This window comes from Trichosurus vulpecula, chromosome 3 (assembly GCF_011100635.1).
Source record: "Trichosurus vulpecula isolate mTriVul1 chromosome 3, mTriVul1.pri, whole genome shotgun sequence".
NCBI classification, from domain to species: Eukaryota; Metazoa; Chordata; class Mammalia; order Diprotodontia; family Phalangeridae; genus Trichosurus; species Trichosurus vulpecula.
In genome coordinates, this window is record NC_050575.1 from 33175984 (window position 1) to 33191391 (window position 15408).

The 15408-nt window shown below is 44.5% G+C and overlaps 1 protein-coding gene across 1 annotated transcript in view; it reads right to left on the bottom strand.

Moving 5' to 3' along the window:
• KLHL3 (kelch like family member 3) overlaps positions 1-9512 on the bottom strand; it is a 163521-nt gene extending 154009 nt beyond the window's left edge. The window contains exon 1 of the mRNA XM_036751663.1: positions 9151-9512. Coding sequence (XP_036607558.1) covers positions 9151-9164 — 14 coding nt within the window. The 5' untranslated portion in view covers positions 9165-9512. The remainder of the gene's footprint in view (positions 1-9150) is intronic.
• Between the last annotated feature and the right edge of the window lie 5896 nt (positions 9513-15408).

The window sequence follows — 15408 nt, forward strand, 5'->3', positions numbered from 1 at the left end:
TGCCAATAAAATTACTTAATATGTAATATTGTACATTATCGTTACCTACATTGGTGTTTTAGTTAATCAATAAACATTTACTGTGCCAAGTGCTGGCAATACAAAGAATAAAAGGGAATCCCTGCCCTCAAAGAGTTCACAATCTAATGAGGGAGACGAGCAAACAGATATGTTCAAACAAGCTATGAACAGGATAAATACAGAATAATTAAGAGAGAAAAGACACGAGTTAAGACGGGTTGGGAAAGGCCTCCTTACAAGATGGGACCTTAGCTGGATTTGAGGAAGCCAGGGAAGCCAGTAAGTAGTGTTAACAGGATTTTACTGAGCCAGTTTCTAACCTAAGAACGATGAAACAGCAGGCCACAGACATAGTGCCAGTAATCAGATACGGTTTAATTAATTAGTTTCATCATGAGGAACAGATTGGCAAATCGGGAATTCTCCTCATCAGAATTCCACCCTGCTGAAGTGAAGGCAGAGATTATATACATAAGTCACAAGTGGGAAGGGAGGGGGGAAGGTGGATTACAATCGTTCCCAGGGCAAGAGTGGTTTTCCAGGACAAACCCACAAATGGAAGACAATACAACGATTCTGGAGTCCTGCTGGATATTGCTCAAGTCCTTGGGGGTCATTACTTGGTGGGTCACAGGACTGGAGTTCGGTGATGGAAACAGGTTCTGCAACCTTTGATTTGCTTCTCTTTAGGTACCTAGGCAGAAGGATGCCAGTGACCTTGAGCTTTGTCAAAGCCTGACTGATTGGTTCAAGCTGCAATGTGAGTTCTCTCACAAGAGAGGCAGTTCTGAAAATCTAATCTATTAGTACATCCATTACATATATCATATTGATTATTATAAAAATCAGAATTCCCTCCGCCACAGTAGAAATGAGAAAGGAGAGCACTCCAGGCTTTTACCATCTATTGTTAGCTGTCTTGTCTCAATTTGTGCATCTCCCCCAGGGACAAACACAGAGCTGTGTAAGCAGTGAGTACTTAATAAATGTTAGTGGAAAGAATGAATACAGACATTTAGCCATCGTGGACAATCACAATTCATCCAAAGACTCCAGAAACTGTCACGTCTAAACTCTTCCCCTTGTAAACAAGTTCAAGAAAAGGCATCCATGTAAATCATGGTACCAAATTACATGACGTACTTTTTCATTCAAATTCCATGGGAAGAATTTTCTAAATGGATTACAATTCATAAGAGAAGAATTGTTATAGAATCACAGAATCTCGGAGCTGGAAGGAATGTCAGAGGCCATTCACTCCATGTACCTAAATAAAAATCCCCTCCACAAAATAGCCAGCCTTTGCTTGCAGACCTGCAGTGAAGGGGAACCCATTACCTCCTAAGGTATCCCAAACCACAGTTAGAAAATTCCTCCTTATCTGAATCTCTCTTTCTTTCTCTCTGTCTCTCTCTGTCTCCCTCTTTCTTCAAACTTCTTTCTTCTTTCAACCTTTCTCATTATCTTGCTTCAAAAAAGGCTCCCATGTCATTTGGGGGCTATTTCCAAACCATGCCACTGTGAGTATACCCCTAATCCCTTTCTAGCTCTCCATTATGTGTTGCCTTCTTCCATTAAAATGTAATCTCCTTGAAGGCTGGTAATGTCTTTCTTATATTTCTATGCCCAAGACTAATAAGCACAGTCCCTGGAACATAGTAAACGTGTAACACATGTTTTATCATTCATTTATTCATTATTCCTAAATCTGCCCTATGGGCCAAAACAAACAAGGAACAGGTAAGTCTCTAAGGTACCTCCAACTCTCCATGTATATAGAGTTATCCACAGGACTGGCCTTCAAATAATCGAAGACAATGACCAAATTCCCCCGAGTCTTGCCCAGGCAAAATTATCCCCAGCTCCCTCAACCAATCTTCTTATTGCATAAACTAGATTTTATGTAAGACATTAGTTTAGTCTGAGACATGGTGAAAGGAAGAATGTATGAAGACGCAGTTCTCATTATTACAGAAAAATGCCAGAAACCAAACTTCCATTGGGTATAAATAGGAGAGTCTCTCTTCCATGTGTGAAATATATATATACACATATATATATACATATATATATATGCTGCAATAAAATTTCATCACATGAAAAGCAGTAGCAAGGCTGCTTGGAGAATTTATCAATACTTCTGGCACAAAACAGTGCTGCACTCACATTTCCAGGCCTTTGGATTTATTAAATACTAAAATACTGAAGCACAAAGGCCTGTAATCAAGCGCTTTTCTACACAGCACACTCCAGTTCAGGTCAGTTTAACCTAGTTCTAGAATTCACTAGGAAACCAAAATGCTGGTATTTGATCCACAATGGCAATATGTCACCAAACAAGAAATTGGCTTTTGAAAACTTTCAAAAAAAAAAAAAGCCTTTTTATTTGGGCACATTTTAACAATCCAAAATTAGGCAAGCTAAATTCTATTAAATCCTAACGTGTAGAAATCTGGGCACTGGGCAGAAGGAAAAGTTTTTCTTAACTTGGTTTTGGTTTTTTCCCTTGAAAATTTTTTTGACCGAGTGTCTCCAAAATGAAAAGTTTGGTTTTAATTATCATGGCTGAAACACGTATCAGCTTCAGGTAGTAGGGATATTCTTTTTTTTCCTTTAAACAAATGGTTCCAACCATAACTTCCAAGGCAAAGTGTTAAGAAATGTCATGAATGTTTGTGAATAAGTACAATAAGCTTTTTAAAATAAAATTTTAAAAAACACCTCTTTTTGACTTGAGAATTCAAAGTAATACAGTGGGTGCTGCAGAGTCAGAAAACCTAGGTTCTATCTCAGATCTGCAATTTACCGGCTCTGTGGCCTTAATGAGTCACTTAACTTTCCTGGACCTCAGTTCCTTAATTGAAAAATGAGAGAGGTCGGGCTAGATGACCCCTGAGCTCCCTTCCAATATAATCCTATAACTCGGATTCAAATCCTGGCAGTTACTGTGTGACCTTGGACAAGTCACTCCTCCTGTGACTCTCTTGACCCTCAATTTCCTAATGTGTAAAACGAGGGGGCTGGTTCAGATGGTCTTTAAGATTCCTTTCTATTCGAACTCCTGTGATTGTATGATCTTCCAGAGATGTTTGTTAGATGTTTCCCCATGCTAAATGTGTACTTTTACCTGACAGTGAAGACGTGACTAAGAGTTCACAAAGCATCGCCTTTTTAATGAGTATCATCAGATTCACAGAGATGCCATCAAACCTTAGGCCTAAAGTTTCCAGCATCAAACATGAAAAAAGGCAAACTCCTTATTCCCTTCAAGCCTCATCTCTGGTGCCTCCTCCTATGGGAGGCCTTTCCTGATCCCCCTAGTTCTCAATGTTTTTTTCCTTGCACAAATAAGCCAGTATCTGCTTAATCTGCATTAATATACACCCCCACCAATATAATATAAACTCTAAAATCAGGGATTATATTTCATTTTGTCTTTGTGCCCCCAAAGCCTGGCACAGTAGGCACTTCATAAATGTGCTCTGATTGGAATTTTATGAAGGAAGTTCCACAAGGCTTGGCTCTGGCTCACTTTAACTCCCTTCCTCCCCAATCTCTCATCCCTTCCACATGCTTCTCACACTCAGTCTCAACATTGGCTGTTGATACACACTAGACTACAAGCTTCTTGAGGGCATCTATCATTGCCTACGGCACTGTATCTCCTATTGCAGTCACCTAAGGGGTGTCGGTTATGTCGGTACTCACTTTACACCCAGCACAGTGACCCCGCAGGAGAGTCCGCAAGTGAGACTCTGAAGAAGAAAGAGTAGAAGGAGGAGGTACAGGAGAAAATACTACTGACTTATGTGCATTTTACAATTAAAGCCCCAGTTCAAATTACAGGCAAAAGGAATCTTCAGGTGGTAATAGTCAAAGCAGGGTGTAAAGAAAAATGACAGACCAGATTCCCCACCCCACATTATGGTGCATTTCTTCCAAAGCTGCTCTTTCCTAGAACCCTGGAAAACTCGGAACATAAGCCTGCATTCTTTCCACCCGGTCACATGGCTGATGTAGATAACTGCAAATGAGTGAGAAACAAGCAAGGCCTGCCACGCTAAATGCCCATTTACTTATAGCTCTCCAGATCCACACACACGCTACAGAATTGGTCACCATGGTACCTGAGAGCCCTTCCACTCTGGCCGGTCCATTTCCATTTTCTTTTGTGAAGCAGAAAACACTTCACCTCACTCCACCTATTCAGCATGAAGACTAAGGGGCATTTCACATAGAATTAGAATATTGAAGAAAATGGAAGCTGAGCGTGGTAGGGGCTCAGATCTCAGATAAATTATAGGCTTTTCTTAGGATTCCGGTCTGGTCGAAGGCAATTAATTTGAAGGAGTCAAAGGACCCAAGTTCAAATCTTGGTTCACTTACTACTTTTGTGACCTTCAGCAAATTACTTAACTTCTATGTCATTTACTTCTTTCATCTGTAAAATGGCAGGGGGAAGGGGGGAACCCTCATTTTACAGATTTGTTAAGGATATTAAGATGGTAAATGGCTGTTAAGGTCCCTTCCAACTCTAGAGCTATGGTTCTGTGATTTCATGAATGAATGAATGAATGCATGCACGCATTAAGCACTTACTCTGTCCTACATGCTGGGAGTACAGATACAATGTCACTCCTCGCCATTAAGGAGTCAACATTCTGATGGAAGAAACAGCACACACAGGGGAGTGGTGACCAGTGAATGGAGTTCTCTGGTCTAGGAAGTCTCACAGGAGGTGAATGATAAGGCAGTCAAATTAACAAAACTTTTCCAGAAGCAATGGTAGTATTGACAGATTACAGTTCTCAAAGTAAAATGAAGAAAGCAAAAACAGGAGGGAGAAGGGGGAGGATGTGTGCAGAGGAAGGGTAGAAAACAATCTGGGTAAAAATGTGTCTATTCGGACCCAGGAAATGCAGAATGGTTCAGTTTAACACCTCCCAGGCATGATATCTAGAGGTCCATTTTGAAGAGTGGGGCAGCAGGAGGTAAGGAGGGCATAAAGTGGCCTAAGTAAAGATCATAAAGATTTCCTGACAGCTTAAGGTCTCCCTGTGGGTTAATATGGTAGGGTAGTATGCCAGGGCCTGGGGAGACCCAGAAGTAGCAGCATGACATAGAGAATGCCACGCTAGCCTAGAAGTCAGAACCATCTAGGATGGGTCCTCATCCCATCTCTTATATTTATTGCCTATGTGACAATAGGCAAATCACTAAATCTCTCTAAACATCAGTTTCCTTTTCTGTAAAATGGAAATCTCACAGTACGCTGGTAAGAGTCAAATGAGGTAATATGTATAAATTGCTTTGCAAACATTAAAGGGAAATGCAAATATGGGCTGTTGTTAAGAGAGCTGAACTGAAGAAAGGAAGAAGTATACGGTATTGGGCAGGGAGAGAGGAGAGAATTATGGGGAGCAGAAGTAAGCTCTGATAGATTTAATTGGACCTTCGGAGCAGGGTGATGCTACATTCCTCTCTTACAGCATGGTGGGCTATGGCACGGTTGATTGAGTGACAGGCTTGAGAAGGCCATCTGTCAATTTCACTCCAAATCCCTGAAGCAGAGTTAGCAGAGACAGAATGAGAGTAGAAGGATGGAGAACAAGCCCATTAAAATACAAATTATTCTTGGGGCATTAAGGAGTCTTACATTAAAAAAAAAACTTTGGATTTTTTTAATTTTAATTTTTTTAATTTTTAATTATTTTTTAAACTACCAAAGAAAGGCTCATAAATGGCCTTTTTTTTTTCATGTGCAGAGAATGAGAATTAATGAAGGCAGGAAGGTGCTCAGGAAAGTGCACAGGATTTGGAATCAGAGTTTAAATCCTGGCTCTGTGAGGGTATTGTGGGTTTCCTCTTCTGTAAAATGAGTGGGTTGGATACCACCAACACTAGCCACCTCTGATTCTAAACACACTTCAGAAGAGAGGGAGAGCAAAATTAGTTGGTATAATATGCACAGACCAATGGAAAAGGAGGGACTAGAGATAGACTTTGAAAGGTAGGTGTTGATTGGTGAGAGAAAAGTGAGCATTCCAGGTAAACCAGGCATAAAGACAGTATAGAAGTGGTATATTCCGGGATGATAAGAACAGAGAGAGTGGAGAGCGCATACTAGGTTTGTCGTTGTTTTAGTTGTTTCAATCACACGCAACTTTTTGTGACTCCATTCTTGGTAAAGATACTGGAGGGGTTTGCCATTTCCTTCTCCAGTTCATTTTGCAGATGAAAAAATTGAGGCAAACAGGGTTAAGTGACTCGTCCAGGGTCACACAGTTAGTGTCTGAGGCCAGATTTGAACTCAGTAAGATGAATCTTCCTGACTCCTAGGCTGTAATGGAAAATAAGGCTCCAAGCATATGGTGGGGGGGATTTTGACTTTAGGGAGTAGGAAACTGTGAGCTATTCCAGCCTGTACAGAAGGAGTCACAGAGTGAAAGTAGGAAACTGACAGGTTGAATTTTTCCTCCCCAACCCAGCCTCTCATGAAAGTGCTTATGAACTGGGGGATGTCCAAAAGGCAGTCAGGGAATCAATAGGCCTTGGATAAACAGGCTCCTAAGTTATCAATGATTAATGGAGTCAAGAATTGAAGAAATCCTAAACTCTTTAAAAGGGAGGTGGGGCAGAAAGGGGAGGAAAGGTAGGCAGAACAACTAAATCATGAACTCCTGGGGAAGGGGGTGGGGGTGGGCAGGGATCCCCTTCTTTGGATTTCTCATAGCCTCCCAATAACTCGTGTCAATATTTATTACCTTTGGTGATTAATTAATTAATGGATTATTCGATCAACAAGCAGTTGGGAAGTGTCAGTAGAGAGGAGGAGTGGGAAGAATGTTGCAGCTATAGTCAGAGGACCAAGATTCAAATCTTGCCTTTGATGATTGATTGCTAGCTGTGTGACTTCGGACAAGTCATTTAACCTCCTGAGGACTCAATTTCCTTACCTAAAATGAAGGGCCACCGAAGTCCCTCTCAGCTCTAAACCTATCATCCCATCTATGTGCCAGGCATTGTGCTTGTCACTGGGATATAGAAACCATCGCTGCTCTTAACGAATTCTCATTCTATCAGGGGAGATGATGAGTATACATTTAAGTATACACAGAATATATATAAAGTCAGTCGCTTAACCTAACACTCTCAGAGAGTACACAATCTGGAGTTATGAAGATGGGGGGTGAATCATACTCCAAACCCTTAACTGTATGACCCCCTAGTGAAATCACTTCCTCTTTCTGAGTTTTAGTTACAGAGTGAAGATTAAAAACAATACCAAATTCCCAAAGTTGCTGTGAGATTCAAATGAGATAATGTATGTATACACCTGAAAGAGCTATACAAATATACTAATATTATCACTACCTCTGCCCCCATACCTACTAGACAACTCCAGTCACTGAGCATCACTTTCTACTTTCCAGGAGTCTGACCTCTGCCTGCCCTCCCTTACCTGCCTACCCTGGCAACTTTACACACACACATTGGCCCCTTCTCGTCCTCCATCATCCCATAAGGTCTCCGGCTGCTGATAGCAGGGATCCTACCAGACTCAAAGGAAATGTTTAAAGTACAGAATTCCATTTACCCCCTACCAGGTCGGGAAAACAAATTTCCAAAACTGTGGCTCCCTGAAAACCTTTAAAGTAACAGGTCCTTCGGAGAGAAGTCAACATAGAGTGCCCACTGCCAATGGGGCGGGGAAACACAAGATCTGAGACATCAATCTTTGACAGATGCTGCCTTCCCATGCAATAAAAATTAATCCCTGACTTGTACTTCACGTACTGGACAAGATCTGGATTCTTTCTGTGAGGGTTACACCAATGGGGGCCTCTCCAGACACAGCGATGATGCAAGCTTACCACAACCGGGAGACTCTAGAGACAATGCTCTGCTATAGTGAAAGCTGTGCAGCTTGGGATTCCCACAGGGCTACCTACAGGAGTGTGGGGGCGGGGGAGCCCCAAGGACTTTGAAGTTCTCCCAGAGACTCCTCTTTGATGGTGGTTGACTCAGGACTATTATCATTTTGTGGGGTTTTTATTGACCAGATACCAACGTCCCTCCGGGGTGGCATTTTTTCTCACTTAGTTCACCGACTTACTATTACTCCAAGAGCTGTCCCTCGGCTCTTACAGGAGGCTTTTCTTGACAAAAACCCAAAGTCTTTGATCACACACACTCACACACACGCACACTCACACACACCCCATACTTGAGAGATGTTTTGGCCTTCTCGCTGACATATCCACACGCTAAACCAGACGTGGTCACTTAAAAATAAAATTAAGTCCTTAAATAATTGGGTTTTTAGTGACTGGTGTGTGTGCATGCGGAAGTCACGGTTACCACTCCTATTTTTGGTTCAGGTCTGTATCATAACCAAGGTCCTCGTCTGAGGAAAAGGCTTCTGGGCTTCTCTATGGCAAACACGTCGTGAACTTTTCAAATGCGGAGCCAAAGCGAAACTGTGGGCAGATAACAAGTCAGCCACTATCTTCTCTCCTTCCACCGCCAGTCTGCACGCAGGGCACGGGTGCTCAAGCAGACAGGCTGGCACACACCAGCTCCAGGTAGGGCACTGCGAGCGCTGCCTGCGTGCCTTCACCCGCGATTTCAACGGCACGAAACCCGCAAGCTGTGTGTGTTCTCTGCCCTTCCCAACCATGACATCTGGAAGGCGACTCCCGACGTCTAATCGCAAACCAACCCAGAGCCTGGGAAAGGAAATGTCTCCTTGGAAAGAGCACGGCTTAGGTAACCCGTCCTCAGCGCAGCCCGAGCCTGCTACTGCAGCCAGTGTCTCCCTCGCACGCTCTGGGTTGGGCGTGGGTGAGGTCGTTCCGTCCGTCCGTCTGTCTGTCTGTATGCTTGCCTGTGCACGGGCCAGATTTCAGGGGGCAGGAGGGATTTCGGGGAAACTCGGGCTTGCAGCAGCGTTTCCCCGGATCGGGCTCCGGCTGGAGGGTTCGATTCCACCCCATCGGCAGCCTCCTTCCCCAATATAAATACAAAGGAGACAGGCTGCAGTGCACACCCGCGCGCACACACTCACACGAGCGCGCGCGCACGCACACACATACACACACACACGCACACCCACACACACACACATACCTTTCCCCCTCCATTGTGCACAGCTCCCGCGGCGGCGGGACTCCGGCACCGAGCCCGGCTCCCAGCCCCGCTCGCAGGTCCGATCCGCCCGCGGTTCCCAGGCAGCCAGCAGAGAGAGAGAAAGGGAGTGGAAGTCCAGGTTGCAAGGGGATCGAATCAGGGACAGTGATTCAGCATGGCTGCAACCGGACCTCCTCCCTCCAACCTCCCTCCCTTCCTCCTCTGATTCTCTCCAGCAGCTAACACTGCAGAACCGCCAGCGGCGGCGGCGGCAAGCAGCGGCGGCGGCAGCACCAGCAGCGGTAGAAAACGTCTTACCCAGAGCTCCCTGCAGCCCTTTCAGCTGCTAAAAGCGGCAGCCCACTCCTCCCCCTTCCCCCCGCCCCCTCCCCCCCCCCCACTCGCTACTTGGTCTCCTAGGAACCGCGGCTCCTGCTAAACCACGTGCGCGGCCCTCTCTCCAGCTGCTCCCGCATCTGCACGGCGAGGGCATCCCCGATGCTCCCACAGGCCACCCATTCGTTCTCTGGGGGACCCCGGGGGCAGCAGGGTTCTAGCCACAGGCATCGGCTTTTCTTCCTTGCTGCAGACATTTAGGCGGTCTCTCCTAGCCCAGAGATGTCTCGCTCCACCCATCCCTCCTTTGGTTTGGCCAAACAGCACGAAAAGGAGACCCTTCAGCTGCCTGCAATAAAAGTTACAGCGGCTGGGGGGGGGGGGGGGGGAGAGGGTGTAACGAGGAGAGAGGAAGGTGGGAAAGCCCACAGGTAAGGTACCGCCAAGGGCCCATTCTCCCCTCCTGGTATCGTGAGCGGTTTTCAAAATGACTGAGGAAGAAATCAGTTTGAGGATGACATCCGGGGGTGACATGAAAGTAACTGTTGGCAAAACAGGCCACAAAATTAATACTGCCGATTTCTGCAAAAGGAGGATTACCACGATAAACAGTGATCACGTAGTTTGCAAAATACCTGCAACAGCGAACTTCAACATAATGGAAAGAGCCGGGGCCCTCCTTGAAGCGTACTGCACTGGAACTCGACCCCTGCTGCGCTGCGATTAAATTTTCTGCCGCTCTTCTGCTCTGACCAAACCCTCCCCAAGCACTTGCCTCTTTGCTCATGCCCGCCCTCCCGGTCTGGAATATCCGCCCCTCTTCCTCCACGCTATCTAAATCCTGCATCACTCAAATCCCACCTCCTTCTCATAACCTCATTTGATGCCCCCCACCCACCCCCAGGCTGGACCGGTCCCACTACTCTAGTTACCGTTTGGATCAAGTATGTCCTCTCACCTCAGCTAACCTACCAATTGCCGGAGGGCAGGTCGCACTCCCCCCACAATCCCCCGCGTAGGAGGCATTATCGACGGATGGATTCAACCCCAGACCCAAGAACGGCAAAATGTTGGGGCGGGAAGAGACCTTGGAGACCGTCCGATCCAATGTCCTCATTCTACGGAGGGGGTGGTAACCCAGCCAATGTTACACGTCAGGTTAGGGGCGGAGAAAGCCGTGGTCCCCTCAGCTTCACTTTGGTGGGACTCCAGAGCGGGGGGGCTGTCTCCAGGATCACTGTTACTAATGCACGAGTCAAATCACTTTCCTTTCTCGGTTTCCTCTCAGTTAGCTTCCTCGAGACTACATACACCAGGGGCGGCTAGGGGGCAGCAGTGAGCAGAGCACTGGTCCTGGAGTCAGGAGGACCTGAGTTCAAAGTCGACCTCAGACACTCGACACACTTACTAGCTCTGTGACCTTGGGAAAGTCACTTAACCCCAATTGCCCTGCCTTCCCCCCCCCCAAAAAAAACCTACATACACTAAAATCTGTTTCTGCTAGATTACTGCCAGCTACCATACTGTCATCCTATACAAATTCTACAGAGAGTGTCCAGAGAGAAACCATTGAAGATGTACAACAACTAAAGTCCTGAATGGAAGAGGAACGAGCACAAGAGGCGGAGTAATGCAGGGCTACCTGCTTCTGATGAATCCTTCATAAATACATGTTCCTAATTAAACAAACTCGTGCGCCTTTATTTTATAATGTAAATAGTAAGTCTGTGCTTCAAAAATACAGGATTTCGTCTGTGTGGATATTCCATTTCTCAGTAGATAATTAATAAGTTTCAGTGCCCAAGAAATTAATTACCTGAAGGTCAACCCTCTAGTGATCAGCCTCTCCAAATTGAGCCAGGCGAGCCCTCCAACAAGACACACAGTTCATCACCAGACTGACGCTTAATGCCTAGATGTAGCTTGCCTTCCACTCAAGAACCCATATTCCCTTCAAGAACCCAAAGTCACTTCCGTGTTACCATTCGGCATCATCATAATTGAGCTTTCTGGTTTATTAGTAACTCTGTGAGCAAAGTCATTCAGATGTTAGTTTGTATGATGATCCTCAGCTTATAGATAGGCCACACCGCTAGTAAAGGTAGGCCCTGAGGCTTAAAGCCCAACTTCAGGCCTCTTCCCTCATCCTCTAACTGAACCGAAGAGAAACACACAAATAACTTCCATTACAAACTACGGGCTGGCATCATTCTTCTTTCACCTCACCAAAAAAAAAAGCTTCTCTCTGCCTCCTCATCCCTTCTTCTTCCTCTTTTTTTGCTAATCATCCTGGCTTTTCCCCGGATGTTTCCTCTTCACTAACAAAACATAAACAAAGAAACTCAATCCCAAGGGGTCATCCTCCACCAGGAGGGTGACAGTATAGAAAAGCAAAAGAAACATTCACCGGGTCTCACTTTGGCAATGCCCTGTTCATGACTTCCCCGTACAGAAAAGAAAGAGCAGGAGTCAGCAAAGCAGCGAACCATACAGTGAAGAGTATCAGCGCAGGGAGAATTTACGGCATGAGGGCCCAAAGATTTCCACAGTCGTGTCTGTGAAATACGAAGGCCCGGCGTAGGAGAGAAAGTTCTGCAGCGATTTTGAAGGTTCATGGATTTAGAACTGAGTGGGACTTCAGAAGCTAGTCCAATCCCCTCATTTTCCAGATGAGGCAACTGGGATCCGGAGAGGTTGAGTGATTTATCCAAGGTGACCCAGGTAAGGGAAGAAAGTGACAGCACTTGAACTTGGGTCCTTGTCTCCAAATCCATTGCTTTTTCTGCTACAACTTGCTGCCCTGAATCAGCCCCGGGAATTCTCTTACCGCCCTTCAAAACATTCCTCAAACACTTAAGATCAAACAATTCTTGACATCAAAGTAACTGGTAGAATAAAATATATTGCCTCCTATGGGTACAGCCTGTATACTTTTCAAAGCTCTTTAGTGTACCTTTCTTTATTTGCTTATATGCAATGAGCTTAACTGACTTTGCCCAAGAAAATAACAACAAAATAATAGCTCGCGTGTATATGATATTTTAAGGTCTGCAGTATGCTTTAAATACTTTTCTCATCTGATCCTTCAAATGATCCTGTCAGGAAGTCACTAGTATCATCTATATTTTGTGGATGATGAAACTGAACCCAAGAGAAGTTAGTGCTTTGCCCAAGATCACACTGCTGGTAAGCATCTGAAGTGGGATTCAAACCTAGGTCTACCTGACTCCGAGTCTAATGCCTGATCCGCTACTTCACACACTTTCCTCTCATCACCCAGCAAATCAGAGGCGGAACCAGGATTAGAATTTGGGTCTCCTGGTTCCTAGTCCAAGGCTTGCATCCCATGCTTCACTGACAACATAAAGCTTACCTAGGACCGCATATTTCATTATTTGTTCAAATTCTCCCTGGGCTCATTCCTTTCATACTTGTGAGTTCAGATTAATTTTATTGAGTATAATAGAGCAAGACAACCTGCCACATTTTAAATTGTTTAAAATTTATTTTCTTCATTTTCTCAATTAACAAACAATTATATCTGTCTATCCCTCTGCCCCTCTCATTGCGAAATTGATTGATTGATTAAGCCCCTAATGCAGATACAAAACAAATACCCACATTAGTCATGTCTGAAAATTCCATCTCCATGACTCTTTCTAGATTTCAAGTTCATCATCTCTCTGTCAGGAGGTGATACCACATTTGAAATTAAAGAAAAGGAAGAATCAAGGAGAGAAATTCACCCAAGTCTATTCAGTCAGTTATGAAAGGCTAAGTAGGAAGAGAACAGGTTAATCCCACAAATGAGCTTGCTTTACAAGAGCCCAGAGCCTGAACAGATGTCTAAGAGAATCATAAAGAGTCTTCTATGGTGATTGTCCTCAATCCCCCAGATACCCCATGCTGATTGCTGGCCAATGATATGCCAAAGCACAGAGATGTGACTCATTCATATCTCTCAGACTCTGAAGTCAAGGGACTGCCTGAGCAAGGTGGGCCCGCTGGAGAAGGCCTTTAAATACAGGGGGTGAAAGAGGAGGTAGATTTGCACTCCCTCTACTGGTCCTCTGCCATCTCTTCTCCCTAACTGCCAAAACATACACTTCTCCATTTCCTCCAGATATCTCTCCTACTCCCTAATTGTTCACAATCCATTCATTAACAGTATCTCATATATAACCCCTTGTCCTCCATCCTAGGATAGGCGACCATATCAACTCAATTCAATCCAACAGGTATTTATTAAGCACCGACTATGTGCCAGGTACTGCGTTTAGGTAATGGGGATAAAAACTAGAGAGAGAGAGAGAGAGAGAGAGGAAGGAAGGAAGAAAGGAAGGAAGGAAGGAAGGAAGGAAGGAAGGAAGGAAGGAAGGAAGGAAGGAAGGAAGGAAGGAAGGAAGGAAGGAAGGAAGGAAGGAAGGAAGGAAAGAAGGAAGGAAGGAAGGAAGGAAAGAAGGAAGGAAGGAAGGAAGGAAGGAAGGAAGGAAAGAAGGAGGGAGGGAAGGAAAGAAGGAAGGAAGGAAGAGTCTCTACCCTCAAGAAACTCATATTTTACTGAAAAATAACTCTCATTTGTACGGTGTTTACAAAGCCCTGTACATAATTCTCATTTCATCAAACCAGTAATATCTTCCACAATCTTGGCTGCAGGTGGTTTATGCCCCAGATTAAGAAAAAGATTCCTTGACTAAAATAGGGGTACTTAAAGTCACATTTGTTTTTACAAGGTACTTTCCCCCCTATTCCTTTCACCTATTCTCTTTGTCCAAAATCATAATGCTAGACTGAATCTCTAGCTCTCTCTTGAGAGCTAAATTCTAAATAAGAAGGAAAGTCAGACAGCTCCCACTCAGTGGTAGATTGCACTATGGCAGGTCCACTCATGGGCCTCTCAACCTGACTCATTCAAATCCTTTGTGGGTTACCACTGTCATCAAAGATGATAACAATCCCCCATGATGAAAGGAGACCTTTATCCCTTTTCCTGCATTGAGAGGACCATAAAACAGGGCCACCTTATACAGCATAATATAAACAGTACTGAAATCTGATCCTTTATAATTCTCTATGCTTTTCTGGCAAATCAGACAGTGCTCGGTAGTCAGAAGATCATGGATCTAGAATTGGAAAGGATCTCAAGGACCATCTAGCCTAAGCCCCTTTACAGATGAGACTGAAGCCCTAGAAAGGTGGTGTAACTTTCCCAGGTCACACAGGTAAAAAGGATTTTGAACTCAGGCTTTCTGATTCAAGAACAAGTTATTTTCCCAGCGTATCAGCCCAGATAATTTTTCAAAATATATTGCACTATTTAGAAAGAGGAAGGAAGTTGGGCATGAAAGACAAAAGAAGCTTGTCTTATTGAACAAGTCCCATCTAATTCAGAAAGAGGCCCTACCTTCTCCTAAGAGTCTTCCAAAGTACAACCCCAGAAATGTGAATTTTCTACCAACAGGGAATGAGTGACCCAAGAATCTATAAACTCTAGCAGCCTGATATCCCAAGGGATTTGATCTCTTACATCTTCAATCTTACCCTATCTACTGACTTATTCTGAATTGCTTACAATCATGTTTAAGTCTTAACCATCCTGATGAAAAGTAACAAGCCTCTGTTTGGGACTCCTGAGAGCATCTCCCTTTGGAAAGTATTGATGAACCTCTCTTGTTAGACATCCTGGAGAAGGACTAAGGACATCTCCTGATTAAGTCTCAATGACTGGACCTGACCCTATGGCTCATATTGCTGTGGGACAGAAATGAGTTAGGAGAGCCACCCCTTTATGTTGGCCTTAAAAGGGAGCTGTTAGAATCTTTTGTTCCCTTTGCCCCTTTTGTCTTCTGTTTTCTGGGAAAATCTTACAAGAATATCAGGGTTAGGAGCATTAGGGCTGGGGAGTGGAGTGGGTAGGAGCTG